We start from the raw sequence: 18,364 nt of genomic DNA, 5'->3' as shown, positions 1-18,364 counted from the left end.
GTAAGGTTGGGTGTAGAGAGAGATCATTCTGGGATCGTAGACAAGATTTGCTAGGTAAAATCAAAGATTTAATACTTCTTAAATTTGACAGAGCTGGCGAGGCTTATTGGGAGAATTTTCTTACCTGGAGTCTCTTGTTGAATCTCTCTTGTGATACTTATCTCCGTTGGAGCTGTGGAAAGTAAAGTATAAAAGCATCCTGAATAAATGTGGGATTCTGTCTTGCACCGGCACACTCTACTCCCTCCGATTAAGTCACGGGCAGGGAACGTCAAGTCAGCCTCAGGCTTGGATGTCAATTGAGGCCCTAAAGTGGCCAATGAAGGGTCGAGTACCAGCAGCATTGTTGGGGGATGGTGGGGTGGGGGCATTCCCCATGCAGTTGGCATGCATAGGAAAGCGAGAATAAGGGAAGTAAACACATGTCTAAAGGAGTGGTGCGGGAAAGAGGGGTTCCATTTCGTGGGGCACTGGCATCAGTATTGGAACAAGAGGGATCTGTACCGTTGGGATGGTCTCCACCTGAACCGATCTGGGACCAATGTTCTAGCGAAAAGGGTAAATAGGGTGGTGAACAGGACTTTAAACTAGAAAGTTGGGGGGGGAGGAGGGAAGGGTAACACTCCAAAAAGTATAACTAATGGTAAACAAAGCAGCAGGTTAGCATGTCGGGGGGGGGGTTTGGATTCAACTTCATGGAAAATTATGAAAAAACTGGAAATAAAGGATAGCCCAGGAGAGGCTATTAATGTCTCCAGAACACAAAATAGGACAGAGTGTTTGGAAAGGGCTAGGAATCTAACTTCAAGCACATCAGATAAAGGGACGACAATGAGAAAGGGGATGGGAAATACAGGACTGAAGGTGTTTTATCTGAATGCGCGCAGTATACGAAATAAGGTAAATGAGCTTGTGGCGCAGATTGAAATTGGCAGGTATGATGTGGTGGGCATCACGGAGACATGGCTACAAGGGGATCAGGACTGGGAGATAAATATCCAAGGATATACATCCTATCGAAAAGATAGGCAGGTTGGCAGAGGGGATGGGGTTGCATTGTTAGTAAAAAATGAAATTAAATCAATAGCAAGAAATCACGTAGGGTCAGATGATGTAGAATCTGTGTGGGTAGAGTTGAGGAACCGCAAAGGTAAAAAAACCATAATGGGAGTTATGTACAGGCCTCCGAACAGTAGTCAGGATGTGGGGCACAAGATACACCAGGAGATAGGAAAGGCGTGTAAGAAAGGCAAGGTTACAGTGATCATGGGGGATTTCAATATGCAGGTAGACTGGGAAAATCAGGTTGATAAAAACAAAAATCTACTGCAGATGCTGGAAATCCAAAACAAAAACAGAATTACCTGGAAAAAAACAGCAGGTCTGGCAGCATCGGCGGAGAAGAAAAGAGTTGACGTTTCGAGTCCTCATGACCCTTCAACAGATTGGTAGTGGATCCCAAGAAAAGGAATTTGTGGAATGTCTACGAGATGGCTTTTTGGAGCAGCTTGTGGTGGAGCCCACTAGGGAACAGGCAATTCTAGATTTAGTGATATGTAATGAGGCAGATTTGATAAGGGAGCTTAAGGTGAAGGAACCCTTAGGAGGAAGTGACCATAATATGATAGAATTTACCCTGCAATTTGAGAGGAAAAAGCTGGAATCAGATGTAATGGTATTACAGTTAAATAAAGGCAACTACAGAGGCATGAGGGAGGAGCTGGCCAGAATTGACTGGGAGATGAGCCTAGCAGGAAAGACAGTGGAACAGCAATGGCAGGAGTTTCTGGGAGTAATTTGAGAGACACAGCTAAAATTCATCCCTAGGAAGAAGAAGCATACTAAAGGGAGGACGAGGCAACCATGGCTGACAAGGGAAGTCAGGGACAGCATAAAAGCTAAAGAGAAAGCATACAATGCGGCAAAGAGCAGTGGGAAACCAGGGGATTGGGAAGCCTACAAAGACCAAGAGAGGACAACTAAAAAACAAATAAGGAGGGAGCAGATAACATATGAGGGTAAACTAGCCAGTAATATAAAAGAAGATTGCAAGAGTTTTTTAGATATATGAAGGGTAAGAGAGAGGCAAAAGTGGACATTGGGCTGCTGGAAAATGACGCTGGAGAAGTAGTAGTGGGGAACAAAGAAATGGCGGAGGAACTGAATAGGTACTTTGCGTCAGTCTTCACAGTGGACGACACGAGGGACATACCCAAGGTTCAAGAGAGTCGGGGGGCAGAGGTGAGTATGGTGGCCATTACCAAGGAGAAGGTACTAGGAAAACTGAAAGGTCTGAAGGTGGATAAATCACCTGGTCCAGATGGATTACATCCCAGAGTTCTGAAGGAGATAGCTGAAGAGATAGTGGAGGCGTTAGTGGTGATCTTTCAGGAATAACTGGAGTCAGGGAGGGTCCCAGAGGACTGGAATATCACTAATGTAACCCCCCTGTTTAAGAAGGGGGTGAGGCAAAAGATGGGAAATTACAGGCTGATTAGCCTGACCTCGGTCGTTGGTTAAGATTTTAGAGTCCATTATTAAGGATGAGATTTCAGAATACTTGGAAGTGCATGGTAAAATTGGGCATAGTCAGCATGGTTTCATCAAGGGGAGGTCATGCCTGACAAATCTGTTCGAATTCTTTGAGGAGGTAACGAGCAGGTTAGATAAAGGAGAGCCAATGGATGTTAGCTACTTGGACTTCCAGAAGGCCTTTGACAAGGTGCCGCACAGGAGGCTGCTCAGTAAGATAAGAGCCCATGGTGTTAGAGGGAAGGTACTAGCATGGATAGAAGATTGGCTGTCCAGCAGGAGGCAGAGAGTGGGGATAAGGGGGTCCTTCTCAGGATGGCGGCCGGTGACTAGTGAAGTTCCGCAGGGGTCAGTGTTGGGACCACAACTTTTCACTTTATACATTAATGATCTAGATGAAGGAACTGAGGGCATCCTGGCTAAGTTTGCAGATGATACAAAGATAGGTGGAGAGACAGGTAGTATTCAGGAGGCGGGGAGGCTGCAGAAGGATTTGGACAGGTTAGGAGAATGGGCAAAGAAGTGGCAGATGGAATACAACGTGGGCAAGTGTGAGGTCATGCAATTTGGTAGGAAGAATAGAGACATAGACTATTTTCTAAATGGGGAGAGAATTCAGAAATCTGGAGTGCAAAGGGACTTGGGAGTCCTAGTCCCGGATTCTCTTAAGGTTACTTGCAGGTTGAGTCGGTGGTTAGGAAGGCAAATGCAATGTTGGCATTTATTTTGAGAGGACTGGAATATAAAAGCAGGGATGTGCTGCTGAGGATTTAGAAGGCTCTGGTCAGACCATATTTAGAATATTGTGAGCAATTTTGGCCCCTGTATCTCAGGAAGGATGTGCTGGCCCTGGAGAGGGTCCAGAGGAGGTTCACGAGAACGATCCCAGGAATGAAAGGCTTAACATATGAGGAACGTTTGAGGACTCTGGGTCTATACTCGATGGAGTTTAGAAGGATGAGGGGGGATCTGATTGAAACTTACAGAATACTGAAAGGCCTGGATAGAGTGGACGTGGGGAAGATGTTTCCATTAGTAGGAGAGACTAGGACCCGAGGGCACAGCCTCAGAGTAAAGGGAAGACCTTTTAGAACAGAGATGAGGAGAAACTTCTTTAGCCGGAGAGTGGTGAATCTATGGAATTCATTGCCACAGAAGGCTGTGGAGGCCAGGTCATTGAGTGTATTTAAGACCAAGATGGATAGATTCTTGATTGGAAAGGGGATCAAAGGTTACGGGGAGAAGGCGGGAGAATGGGGTTGAGAAACTTATCAGCCATGATTAAATGGCGGAGCAGACTCGATGGGCCGAATGGCCTAATTTCTGCTCCTATGTATTATGGTCAAATAGCCAGCTCAACAGCTGGAGACCTCCGGATTGGGCATCTTGCCTTATTTCCTGCGTCTACCACTTGATGGCTGATCCTGGTCTTTAAACTCTCCAAAGAGGCCTCTACTCCCAGTGGTGTGGCTGGGACTGGAAACCTACTGGCCCTCTGGTTTGCAAACTGGCACCTTTCTGTGCTTCTTGGCCAGGGGGGGACAAAGAGGAAGCTATTAAGAAATCAACTGCTATTGGTCCAAAAGATTCCAGGTAATCCGCAAGTGTCATAACCGCAGAATCAGTCAGGAATAGCAAACCTTCTCTCTCTCCCAAAAACCTGCTGACCTGCTGAGTCCACCTGAACAGGCAAACCTGAGTTGAAATCTCATCTTTTAAGAAAACCCAGCATTACTTTTTTATCCTTTATCTGCATTTCAACATAGAGTAAAGGGTACAAACTAGGAGCTGTCTCCATGCTGACTGATACACACAGCTCTGTCCAAATCTGGACTGATCCTGGGTGCTGGTCATGTGCTCTCTCACACATCGCTGTGTGGGTGGTATTGTACTCAGTCCCACATTAACCCTACATGTGCCAGATCCTTATATTACAAGTGTCAGTGTCATTCAGAACTGAGGTAAGGTTGGGTGTCGAGAGAGATCCTTCTGGGATTGTAAACAAGATTTGCTAGGTAAAAACAAATATTTAATACTTCTAAAATTTGAAAGAGCTTGAGAGGTTTTTTGGGAGAGTTTTCTAACCTGGAGTCACTTGTTGAATCTCTCTTGTGATACTTATCTCCGTTGGAGCTGTGGAAAGTAAAGTATAAAAGCATCCTGAATAAATGTGCGATTCTGTCTTGCACCGGCACACTCAACTCCCTCCGATTAAGTCACGGGCAGAGAACGTCAAGTCAGCCTCAGGCTTGGATGTCAATTGAGGCCGTAAAGTGGCCAATTAAGGGTAGATTACCAGCAGCATTGTTGGGGGATGGTGGGGTGGGGGCATTCACCATGGAGGGTGGCTACTCAATAAAAGCCAGCTCATCAGCTGCAGACCCCCGGATTGGGCATCCTGCCTTATTTCCTGCGTCTACCACTTGATGGCTGATCCTGGTCTGTTAAACTCTCCAAAGTGGCCTCGTCTCCCAGTGGTGTGCCTGGGACAGGAAAGCTACTGGCCCTGTGGTTTGCAAACTGGCACCTTTCTGTGCTTCTTGGCCAGGGGGGGGACAAAGAGGAAGCTATTAAGAAATCAACTGCTATTGGTCCAAAAGATTCCAGGTAATCCGCAAGTGTCATAACCGCAGAATCAGTCAGAAATAGCAAACCTTCTCTCTCTCCCATCTCCTTACTCATCTGACAAACCCATCTCACTGCACTCTTTACTCATCTCACAAACCCCTGTCTCACTGCATTCTTTACTCATCTCACAAACCGCTGTCTCACTGCACTCTTTACTCATCTCACAAACCACTGTCTCACTGCACTCTTTACTCATCTCACAAACCCCTGTCTCACTGCACTCTTTACTCATCTCACAAACCCCTATCTCACTGCACTCTTTAACCATCTCACAAACCCCTGTCTCACTGCACTCTTTACCCATCTCACAAACCCCTGTCTCACTGCACTCTTTACCCATCTCACAAACCCTTGTCTCACTGCACTCTTTACCCATCTCACAAACCCCTGTCTCACTGCACTTGTTACCCATCTCACAAACCCCTGTCTCACTGCACTCTTTACCCATCTCACAAACCCCTGTCTCACTGCACTCTTTACCCATCTCACAAACCCTTGTCTCACTGCACTCTTTACTCATCTCACAAACCCCTGTATCACTGCACTCTTTACTCATCTCACAAACCCCTGTCTCACTGCACTCTTTTCTCATCTCACAAACCCCTGTCTCACTGCACTCTTTACTCATCTCACAAACCCCTGTCTCACTGCACTCTTTACTCATCTCACAAACCCCTGTCTCACTGCACTCTTTACCCATCTCACAAACCAGTCTCACTGCACTCTTTACTCATCTCACAAACCCCTTTCTCACTATGTCAGATCCTTATATTACAAGTGTCAGTGTCATTCAGAACTGAGGTAAGGTTGGGTGTGGAGAGAGATCGTTCTGGGATCGTAGAATAGATTTGCTAGGTAAAATCAAAGATTTAATACCTCTTAAATTTGACAGAGCTGGAGAGGTTTTTTGGGAGAGTTTTCTTACCTGGAGTCTCTTGTTGAATCTCTCTTGTGATACTTATCTCCGTTGTAGCTGTGGAAAGTAAAGTATAAAAGCATCCTGAATAAATGTGGGATTCTGTCTTGCACCGGCACACTCAACTCCCTCCGATGAAGTCACAGGCAGGGAACGTCAAGTCAGCCTCAGGCTTGGATGTCAATTGAGGCCCTAAAGTGGCCAATGAAGGGTCGAGTACCAGCAGCATTGTTGGGGGATGGTGGGGTGGGGGCATTCCCCATGCAGGTGGCATGCATAGGGAAGCGAGAATAAGGGAAGTAAACACATGGCTAAAGGAGTGGTGCGGGAAAGAGGGGTTCCATTTCGTGGGGCACTGGCATCAGTATTGGAACAGGAGGGATCTGTACCGTTGGGATGGTCTCCACCTGAACCGATCTGGGACCAATGTTCTAGCGAAAATGGTAAATAGGGTGGTCAACAGGACTTTAAACTCAAAAGTGGGTGGGGGAGCGAAGGGTAAAACTCCAAAAAGTATAACTAATGGGAAACAAAGCAGCAGGTTAGCATGTGGGGGGATGGATTCAACTTCATGGAAAATTATGAAAAAACTGAAAAGAAAGGAGAGCCCAGGAGAGGCTATTAAAGTCTCCAGAACACAAAATAGGACAGAGTGTTTGGAAAGGGCTAGGAATCTAACTTCAAGCACATCAGATAAAGGGACGACAATGAGAAAGGGGATGGGAAATACAGGACTGAAGGTGTTTTATCTGAATGCACGCAGTATACGAAATAAGGTAAATGAGCTTGTGGCGCAGATTGAAATTGGCAGGTATGATGTGGTGGGCAACACGGAGACATGGCTACAAGGGGATCAGGACTGGGAGATAAATATCCAAGGATATACATCCTATCGAAAAGATAGGCAGGTTGGCAGAGGGGGTGGGGTTGCTTTGTTAGTAAAAAATGAAATTAAATCAATAGCAAGAAATCACGTAGGGTCAGATGATGTAGAATCTGTGTGGGTAGGGTTGAGGAACCGCAAAGGTAAAAAAACCATAATGGGAGTTATGTACAGGCCTCCGAACAGTAGTCAGGATGTGGGGCACAAGATACACCAGAAGATAGAAAAGGCGTGTAAGAAAGGCAAGGTTACAGTGATCATGGGGCATTTCAATATGCAGGTAGTCTGGGAAAATCAGGTTGATAAAAACAAAAATCTACTGCAGATGCTGGAAATCCAAAACAAAAACAGAATTACCTGGAAAAAAACAGCAGGTCTGGCAGCATCGGCGGAGAAGAAAAGAGTTGACGTTTCGAGTCCTCATGACCCTTCAACAGATTGGTAGTGGATCCCAAGAAAAGGAATTTGTGGAATGTCTACGAGATGGCTTTTTGGAGCAGCTTGTGGTGGAGCCCACTAGGGAACAGGCAATTCTAGATTTAGTGATATGTAATGAGGCAGATTTGATAAGGGAGCTTAAGGTGAAGGAACCCTTAGGAGGAAGTGACCATAATATGATAGAATTTACCCTGCAATTTGAGAGGAAAAAGCTGGAATCAGATGTAATGGTATTACAGTTAAATAAAGGCAACTACAGAGGCATGAGGGAGGAGCTGGCCAGAATTGACTGGGAGATGAGCCTAGCAGGAAAGACAGTGGAACAGCAATGGCAGGAGTTTCTGGGAGTAATTTGAGAGACACAGCTAAAATTCATCCCTAGGAAGAAGAAGCATACTAAAGGGAGGACGAGGCAACCATGGCTGACAAGGGAAGTCAGGGACAGCATAAAAGCTAAAGAGAAAGCATATAATGCGGCGAAGAGCAGTGAGAAACCAGGGAATTGGGAAGCCTACAAAGACCAAGAGAGGACAACTAAAAAACAAATAAGGAGGGAGCAGATAAAATATGAGGGTAAACTAGCCAGTAATATAAAAGAAGATTGCAAGAGTTTTTTAGATATTTGAAGGGTAAGAGAGAGGCAAAAGTGGACATTGGGCCGCTGGAAAATGACGCTGGAGAAGTAGTAGTGGGGAACAAAGAAATGGCGGAGGAACTGAATAGGTACTTTGCGTCAGTCTTCACAGTGGACGACACGAGGGACATACCCAAGGTTCAAGAGAGTCGGGGGGCAGAGGTGAGTATGGTGGCCATTACCAAGGAGAAGGTACTAGGAAAACTGAAAGGTCTGAAGGTGGATAAATCACCTGGTCCAGATGGATTACATCCCAGAGTTCTGAAGGAGATAGCTGAAGAGATAGTGGAGGCGTTAGTGGTGATCTTTCAGAAATAACTGGAGTCAGGGATGGTCCCAGAGGACTGGAATATCACTAATGTAACCCCCCTGTTTAAGAAGGGGGTGAGGCAAAAGATGGGAAATTACAGGCTGATTAGCCCGACCTCGGTCGTTGGTTAAGATTTTAGAGTCTATTATTAAGGATGAGATTTCAGAATATTTGGAAGTGCATGGTAAAATTGGGCAAAGTCAGCATGGTTTCATCAAGGGGTGGTCATGCCTGACAAATCTGTTAGAATTCTTTGAGGAGGTAACAAGCAGGTTAGATAAAGGAGAGCCAATGGATGTTATCTACTTGGACTTCCAGAAGGTCTTTGACAAGGTGCCGCACAGGAGGCTGCTCAGTAAGATAAGAGCCCATGGTGTTAGAGGGAAGGTACTAGCATAGATAGAAAATTGGCTGTCCGGCAGGAGGCAGAGAGTGGGGATAAGGGGGTCCTTCTCAGGATGGCGGCCGGTGACTAGTGAAGTTCCGCAGGGGTCAGTGTTGGGACCAAAACTTTTCACTTTATACATTAATGATCTAGATGAAGGAACTGAGGGCATCCTGGCTAAGTTTGCAGATGATACAAAGATAGGTGGAGAGACAGGTAGTATTCAGGAGGCGGGGAGGCTGCAGAAGGATTTGGACAGGTTAGGAGAATGGGCAAAGAAGTGGCAGATTGAATACAACGTGGGCAAGTGTGAGGTCATGCACTTTGGTAGGAAGAATAGAGGCATAGACTATTTTCTAAATGGGGAGAGAATACAGAAATCTGGAGTGCAAAGGGACTTGGGAGTCCTAGTCCCGGATTCTCTTAAGGTTACTTGCAGGTTGAGACGGTGGTTAGGAAGGCAAATGCAATGTTGGCATTTATTTTGAGAGGACTGGAATATAAAAGCAGGGATGTGCTGCTGAGGATTTATAAGGCTCTGGTCAAACCATATTTAGAATATTCTGAGCAATTGTGGCCCCTGTATCTCAGGAAGGATGTGCTGGCCCTGGAGAGGGTCCAGAGGAATTTCACGAAAACGATCCCAGGAATGAAAGGCTTAACATATGAGGAACGTTTGAGGACTCTGGGTCTATTCTCGATGGAGTTTAGAAGGATGAGGGGGGATCTGATTGAAACTTACAGAATACTGAAAGGCCTGGATAGAGTGGACGTGGGGAAGATGTTTCCATTAGTAGGAGAGACTAGGACCCGAGGGCACAGCCTCAGAGTAAAGGGAAGACCTTTTAGAACAGAGATGAGGAGAAACTTCTTTAGCCGGAGAGTGGTGAATCTATGGAAGTCATTGCCACAGAAGGCTGTGGAGGCCAGGTCATTGAGTGTATTTAAGACCAAGATGGATAGATTCTTGATTGGAAAGGGGATCAAAGGTTACGGGGAGAAGGCGGGAGAATGGGGTTGAGAAACTTATCAGCCATGATTAAATGGCGGAGCAGACTCGATGGGCCGAATGGCCTAATTTCTGCTCCTATGTATTATGGTCAAATAGCCAGCTCAACAGCTGGAGACCTCCGGATTGGGCATCTTGCCTTATTTCCTGCGTCTACCACTTGATGGCTGATCCTGGTCTTTAAACTCTCCAAGGAGGCCTCTTCTCTCAGTGGTGTTGCTAGGACTGGAAAGCTACTGGCCCTCTGGTTTGCAAACTGGCACCTTTCTGTGCTTCTTGGCCAGGGGGGGACAAAGAGGAAGCTATTAAGAAATCAACTGCTATTGGTCCAAAAGATTCCAGGTAATCCGCAAGTGTCATAACCGCAGAATCAGTCAGGAATAGCAAACCTTCTCTCTCTCCCAAAAACCTGCTGACCTGCTGAGTCCACCTGAACAGGCAAACCTGAGTTGAAATCTCATCTTTAAAGAAAACCCAGCATTACTTTTTTATCCTTTATCTGCATTTCAACATAGAGTAAAGGGTACAAACTAGGAGCTGTCTCCATGCTGACTGATACACACAGCTCTGTCCAAATTTGGACTGATCCTGGGTGCTGGTCATGTGCTCTCTCACACATCGCTGTGTGGGTGGTATTGTACTCAGTCCCACATTAACCCTACATGTGCCAGATCTTTATATTACAAGTGTCAGTGTCATTCAGAACTGAGGTAAGGTTGGGTGTGGAGAGAGATTCTTCTGGGATTGTAGACAAGATTTGCTAGGTAAAAACAAATATTTAATACTACTTAAATTTGACAGAGCTGGAGAGGTTTTTTGGGAGAGTTTTCTAACCTGGAGTCTCTTGTTGAATCTCTCTTGTGACATTTATCTCCGGTGGAGCTGTGGAAAGTAAAGTATAAAAGCATCCTGAATAAATGTGGGATTCTGTCTTGCACCGGCACACTCAACTCCCTCCGATTAAGTCACGGGGAGAGAACGTCATGTCAGCCTCAGGCTTGGATGTCAATTGAGGCCCTAAAGTGGCCAATGAAGGGTAGATTACCAGCAGCATTGTTGGGGGATGGTGGGGTGGGGGCATTCACCATGTAGGGTGGCTACTCAATAAAAGCCAGCTCATCAGCTGGAGACCCCCGGATTGGGTACCTTGCCTTATTTCCTGCGTCTACCACTTGATGGCTGATCCTGGTCTGTTAAATTCTCCAAAGTGGCCTCTTCTCCCAGTGGTGTGGCTGGGACTGGAAATCTACTGGCCCTCTGGTTTGCAAACTGGCACCTTTCTGTGCTTCTTGGCCAGGGGGGGACAAAGAGGAAGCTATTAAGAAATCAACTGCTATTGGTCCAAAAGATTCCAGGTAATCCGCAAGTGTCACAACCGCAGAATCAGTCAGGAATAGCAAACCTTCTCTCTCTCCCAAAAACCTGCTGACCTGCTGAGTCCACCTGAACAGGCAAACCTGATTTGAAATCTCATCTCTTAAGAAAACCAAGCATTACTTTTTTATCCTTTGTCTGCATTTCAACATAGAGTAAAGGGTACAAACTAGGAGCTGTCTCCATGCTGACTGATACACACAGCTCTGTCTAAATCTGGACTGATCCTGGGTGCTGGTCATGTGCTCTCTCACACATCGCTGTGTGGGTGGTATTGTACTCAGTCCCACATTAACCCTACATGTGCCAGATCCTTATATTACAAGTGTCAGTGTCATTCAGAACTGAGGTAAGGTTGGGTGTGGAAAGAGATCCTTCTGGGATTGTAGACAAGATTTGCTAGGTAAAATCAAATATTTAATACTTCTTAAATTTGACAGAGCTTGAGAGGTTTTTTGGGAGAGTTTTCTAACCTGGACTCTCTTGTTGAATCTCTCTTGTGATACTTATCTCCGTTGGAGCTGTGGAAAGTAAAGTATAAAAGCACCCTGAATAAATGTGGGATTCTGTCTTGCACCGGCACACTCTACTCCCTCCGATTAAGTCACGGGCAGAGAACGGCAAGTCAGCCTCAGGCTTGGATGTCAATTGAGGCCCTAAAGTGGCCAATGAAGGGTAGATTACCAGCAGCATTGTTGGGGGATGGTGGGGTGGGGGCATTCACCATGCAGGGTGGCTACTCAATAAAAGCCAGCTCAACAGCTGGAGACCCCCGCATTGGGGACCTTGCCTTATTTCCTGCGTCTACCACTTGATGGCTGATCCTGGTCTTTAAAGTCTCCAAAGTGGCCTCTTCTCCCAGTGGTGTGGCTGGGACTGGAAAGCTACTGGCCCTCTGGTTTGCAAACAGGCACCTTTCTGTGCTTCTTGGCCAGGGGGGGACAAAGAGGAAGCTATTAAGAAATCAACTGCTATTGGTCCAAAAGATTCCAGGTAATCCGCAAGTGTCATAACCGCAGAATCAGTCAGGAATAGCAAACCTTCTCTCTCTCCCAAAAACCTGCTGACCTGCTGAGTCCACCTGAACAGGCAAACCTGAGTTGAAATCTCATCTTTTAAGAAAACCCAGCATTACTTTTTTATCCTTTATCTGCATTTCAACATAGAGTAAAGGGTACAAACTAGGAGCTGTCTCCATGCTGACTGATACACACAGCTCTGTCCAAATTTGGACTGATCCTGGGTGCTGGTCATGTGCTCTCTCACACATCGCTGTGTGGGTGGTATTGTACTCAGTCCCACATTAACCCTACATGTGCCAGATCTTTATATTACAAGTGTCAGTGTCATTCAGAACTGAGGTAAGGTTGGGTGTGGAGAGAGATTCTTCTGGGATTGTAGACAAGATTTGCTAGGTAAAAACAAATATTTAATACTACTTAAATTTGACAGAGCTGGAGAGGTTTTTTGGGAGAGTTTTCTAACCTGGAGTCTCTTGTTGAATCTCTCTTGTGACATTTATCTCCGGTGGAGCTGTGGAAAGTAAAGTATAAAAGCATCCTGAATAAATGTGGGATTCTGTCTTGCACCGGCACACTCAACTCCCTCCGATTAAGTCACGGGGAGAGAACGTCATGTCAGCCTCAGGCTTGGATGTCAATTGAGGCCCTAAAGTGGCCAATGAAGGGTAGATTACCAGCAGCATTGTTGGGGGATGGTGGGGTGGGGGCATTCACCATGTAGGGTGGCTACTCAATAAAAGCCAGCTCATCAGCTGGAGACCCCCGGATTGGGTACCTTGCCTTATTTCCTGCGTCTACCACTTGATGGCTGATCCTGGTCTGTTAAATTCTCCAAAGTGGCCTCTTCTCCCAGTGGTGTGGCTGGGACTGGAAAGCTACTGGCCCTCTGGTTTGCAAACTGGCACCTTTCTGTGCTTCTTGGCCAGGGGGGGACAAAGAGGAAGCTATTAAGAAATCAACTGCTATTGGTCCAAAAGATTCCAGGTAATCCGCAAGTGTCATAACCGCAGAATCAGTCAGGAATAGCAAACCTTCTCTCTCTCCCAAAAACCTGCTGACCTGCTGAGTCCACCTGAACAGGCAAACCTGATTTGAAATCTCATCTCTTAAGAAAACCAAGCATTACTTTTTTATCCTTTGTCTGCATTTCAACATAGAGTAAAGGGTACAAACTAGGAGCTGTCTCCATGCTGACTGATACACACAGCTCTGTCTAAATCTGGACTGATCCTGGGTGCTGGTCATGTGCTCTCTCACACATCGCTGTGTGGGTGGTATTGTACTCAGTCCCACATTAACCCTACATGTGCCAGATCCTTATATTACAAGTGTCAGTGTCATTCAGAACTGAGGTAAGGTTGGGTGTGGAAAGAGATCCTTCTGGGATTGTAGACAAGATTTGCTAGGTAAAATCAAATATTTAATACTTCTTAAATTTGACAGAGCTTGAGAGGTTTTTTGGGAGAGTTTTCTAACCTGGACTCTCTTGTTGAATCTCTCTTGTGATACTTATCTCCGTTGGAGCTGTGGAAAGTAAAGTATAAAAGCACCCTGAATAAATGTGGGATTCTGTCTTGCACCGGCACACTCTACTCCCTCCGATTAAGTCACGGGCAGAGAACGGCAAGTCAGCCTCAGGCTTGGATGTCAATTGAGGCCCTAAAGTGGCCAATGAAGGGTAGATTACCAGCAGCATTGTTGGGGGATGGTGGGGTGGGGGCATTCACCATGCAGGGTGGCTACTCAATAAAAGCCAGCTCAACAGCTGGAGACCCCCGCATTGGGGACCTTGCCTTATTTCCTGCGTCTACCACTTGATGGCTGATCCTGGTCTTTAAAGTCTCCAAAGTGGCCTCTTCTCCCAGTGGTGTGGCTGGGACTGGAAAGCTACTGGCCCTCTGGTTTGCAAACAGGCACCTTTCTGTGCTTCTTGGCCAGGGGGGGACAAAGAGGAAGCTATTAAGAAATCAACTGCTATTGGTCCAAAAGATTCCAGGTAATCCGCAAGTGTCATAACCGCAGAATCAGTCAGGAATAGCAAACCTTCTCTCTCTCCCAAAAACCTGCTGACCTGCTGAGTCCACCTGAACAGGCAAACCTGAGTTGAAATCTCATCTTTAAAGAAAACCCAGCATTACTTTTTTATCCTTTATCTGCATTTCAACATAGAGTAAAGGGTACAAACTAGGAGCTGTCTCCATGCTGACTGATACACACAGCTCTGTCCAAATTTGGACTGATCCTGGGTGCTGGTCATGTGCTCTCTCACACATCGCTGTGTGGGTGGTATTGTACTCAGTCCCACATTAACCCTACATGTGCCAGATCTTTATATTACAAGTGTCAGTGTCATTCAGAACTGAGGTAAGGTTGGGTGTCGAGAGAGATCCTTCTGGGATTGTAGACAAGATTTGCTAGGTAAAAACAAATATTTAATACTTCTTAAATTTGACAGAGCTTGAGAGGATTTTTGGGAATGTTTTCTAACCTGGAGTCTCTTGTTGAATCTCTCTTGTGATACTTATCTCCGTTGGAGCTGTGGAAAGTAAAGTATAAAAGCATACTGAATAAATGTGGGATTCTGTCTTGCACCGGCACACTCAACACCCACCGATTAAGTCACGGGGAGAGAACGGCAAGTCAGCCTCAGGCTTGGATGTCAATTGAGGCCCTAAAGTGGCCAATGAAGGGTAGATTAGCAGCAGCATTGTTGGGGGATGGTGGGGTGGGGGCATTCACCATGTAGGGTGGCTACTCAATAAACACCAGCTTATCAGCTGGAGACCCCCGCACTGGGCACCTTGCCTTATTTCCAGTGTCTACCACTTGATGGCTGATCCTGGTCCGTTAAATTCTCCAAAGTGGCCTCTACTCCCAGTGGTGTGGCAGGGACTGGAAAGCTACTGGCCCTTTGGTTTGCAAACTGGCACCATTTTTTCCTTCTTGGCCACGGGGTGACAAAGAGGAAGCTATTAAGAAATCAACTGCTATTGGTCCAAAAGATTCCAGGTAATCCGCAAGTGTCATAATCGCAGAATCAGTAAGAAATAGCAAACCTTCTCTCTCTCCCATCTCCTTACTCATCTGACAAACCCATCTCACTGCACTCTTTACCCATCTCACAAACCCAACTTACTGAACTCTTTACCCATCTCAAAAACCTGTCTCACTGCACTCTTTAACCAACACACAAACCACTGTCTCACTGCACTCTTTAGCCATCCCACAAACCCCTGTCTCACTGCACTTTTTACCCATCTCACAAACCCCTGTCTCAATGCACGCTTTACTCATCACACAGAACCCTGTCTCACTGCTCTCTTTACCCAACCCACAAACCCCTGTCCCACTGCACTTTTTACACATCTCACAAACCCCTGTCTCACTGCACTCTTTACCCATCTCACAAACCCCTGTCTCACTGCACTCTTTACCCATCTCACAAACCCCTGTCTCACTGCACTCTTTACCCATCCCACAATCCCCAGTCTCACGGCACTCTTTACTCATCTCACAAACCCCTGACTCACTGCACTCTTTACCCATCCCACAATCCCCTGTCTCACTGCACTCTTTACCCATCTCACAATCCCCTGTCTCACTGCACTCTTTACCCATCTCACAAATCCCTGTCTCACTGCACTCTTTACCCATATCACAAACCACTGTCTCACTGCACTCTTTACACATCTCACAAACCCCTGTCTCACTGCACTCTTTACTAATCTCACAAAGCCCGGTCTCACTGCACTCTTTACCCATCACACAAACCCGTCTCACTGCACCCTTAACCCATCTCACAAACCCCTGTCTCACTGCACTCTTTACCCATCTCACAAACCCGTCTCACTGCAATCTTTACACATCTCACAAACCTGTCTCACTGCACTCTTTACCCATCTCACAAACCTCTGTCTCACTGCACTCTTTACCCATCTCACAAACCCCTGTCTCACAGCCCTGTTTACTCATCCCACAAACCTCTGTCTCACTGTCCTCTTTACTCATCTCACAACCCCTGTCACACTGCACTCTTTGCACGTCTCACAAACCCCTGTCTCACTGCAATCTTTACCCATCTCAAAAACTCCTGTCTCACTGCACTATTTACCCATCTCACAAACCCCTATCTCACTAACCTCTTTAACCATCTCACAAACCCCTGATTCACTGGACTCTTTACTCATCTCACAGACCCCTGTCTCACTGCACACTTTACTCATCTCACAAACCACTGTCTCACAGCACTCTTTACACATCTCACAAACCACTGTCTCACTGCACTCTTTACCCATCGCACAAACCCGTCTCGCTGCACACTTAACTCAGCTGACAAAACCGTCTCACTGCACTCTTTGCCCATCTCACAAACCCCTGTCTCACTGCACTCTTTACCCATCTCGCAAACGCATGTCTCACTGCACTATTTACCCATCTCGCAAACCCCTGTCTCACTGGACTCTTTACCCATCTCGCATACCCCTGTCTCACTGGAGTCTTTACCCATCTCACAAACCCCTGTCTCACTGCACTCTTTACCCATCTCACAAACCCCTGTCTCACTGGACTATTTCCCCATCTCACAAACCCCTGTCTCATGGCACTCTTTACCTATCTCACAAACCCCTGTCTCACTGCACTCTTTACCCATCTCACAAACCCCTGTCTCACTGCACTCTTTACCTATCTCACAAACCCGTCTCACTGCACTCTTTACCCATCTCACAAACCCCTGTCTCACTGCACTCTTTACCCAACTCACAAAGCCCTGACGCACTGCACTCTTTACTAATCTCAGAGACCCCTGTCTCACTGCACACTTTACTCATCTCACATACCCCTGTCTCACTGCACACTTAACTCAGCTGACAAACAAGTCTCACTGCACTCTTTACCCGTCTCGCAAACGCCTGTCTCACTGCAATCATTGCCCATCTCACAAATCCCTGTCTCACTGCACTCTTTGCATATCTCACAAACCCCTGAATAACTGCACTCTTTACTCATCTCACAGACCCCTGTCTCACTGCACACTTTACTCATCTCACAAACCACTGTCTCACTGCACTCATTACATATCTCACAAACCCCTGTCTCACTGCAATCTTTACCCATCTCGCAAACGCCTGTCTCACTGCACTCTTTACCCATCTCGCAAACCCCTGTCTCACTGGACTCTTTACCCATCTCGCAAACCCCTGTCTCACTGGACTCTGTACCCATCTAACAAACCCCTGTTTCACTGCACTCTTTACCCATCTCGCAAACCCCTGTCTCACTGGACTCTGTACCCATCTAACAAACCCCTGTCTCACTGCACTCTTTACCCATCTCGCAAACCCTGTCTCACTGGACTCTTTCCCCATCTCGCAAACCCCTGTCTCACTGGACTCTTTACCCATCTCGCAAAACCTGTCTGACTGCACTCTTTACCCATCTCACAAACTAGTCTCACTGCAATCTTTACCCATCTCACAAACCAGTCGCACTGCACTCTTTACCCATCTCACAAACCTCTGTCTCACTGTCCTCTTTACTCATCTCACAACCCATGTCACGCTGCACTCTTTACCTCTCTCACAAACCCCTGTCTCACTGCACTCTTTACCCATCTCAAAAACTCCTGTCTCACTGCACTATTTACCCATCTCACAAACCCCTATCTCACTAACCTCTTTACCCATCTCACAAACCCCTGATTCACTGCACTCTTTACTCTTCTCACAGACCCCTGTCTCACTGCACACTTTACTCATCTCACAAACCACTGTCTTACTGCACTCTTTACACATCTCACAAACCCCTGTCTCACTGCACTCTTTACCCATCGCACAAAACCCCTGTCTCACTGCACTCTTAAGCCATCTCACAAACCCCTGTCTCACTGCTCTCTTTATTCATCTCACAAACCCCTGTCTCACTGCACTCTTTACCCATCTCACAAACCCGTCTCGCTGCACTCTTTACCCATCTCGCAAACGCCTGTCTCACTGCACTCTTTACCCATCTCGCAAACCCCTATCTGACTGGACTCTTTACCCATCTCGCATACCCCTGTCACACTGGACTCTTTCCCCACCTCACAAACCCCTGTCTCACGGCACTCTTTACTCATCTCACAAACCCCTGTCTCACTGCACTCTTTACCCATCTGACAAACCCGTCTCACTGCACTCTAAACTCATCTCACAAACCACTGTCTCACTGCACTTTTTACCAAACCCACAAACCCC

The 18,364-nt window shown here is 46.5% G+C and overlaps 1 protein-coding gene across 1 annotated transcript in view; it reads right to left on the bottom strand.

The window, feature by feature from the left end:
- Positions 1-18,364, bottom strand: part of LOC144688623 (disintegrin and metalloproteinase domain-containing protein 12-like) — an 812,806-nt gene that overhangs the window by 303,746 nt on the left and 490,696 nt on the right. The window contains exons 20-22 of the mRNA XM_078555419.1: positions 14,620-14,667; positions 6,086-6,133; positions 125-172 (exon numbers count right to left, since the gene is read on the bottom strand). Of these exons, the coding sequence (XP_078411545.1) occupies positions 125-172; positions 6,086-6,133; positions 14,620-14,667 (144 nt within the window). The remainder of the gene's footprint in view (positions 1-124; positions 173-6,085; positions 6,134-14,619; positions 14,668-18,364) is intronic.

This window comes from Cetorhinus maximus, chromosome 1 (genome assembly GCF_964194155.1).
Source record: "Cetorhinus maximus chromosome 1, sCetMax3.hap1.1, whole genome shotgun sequence".
Lineage (NCBI taxonomy): Eukaryota > Metazoa > Chordata > Chondrichthyes > Lamniformes > Cetorhinidae > Cetorhinus > Cetorhinus maximus.
This window is presented reverse-complemented; position numbering and strand designations above follow the sequence as displayed.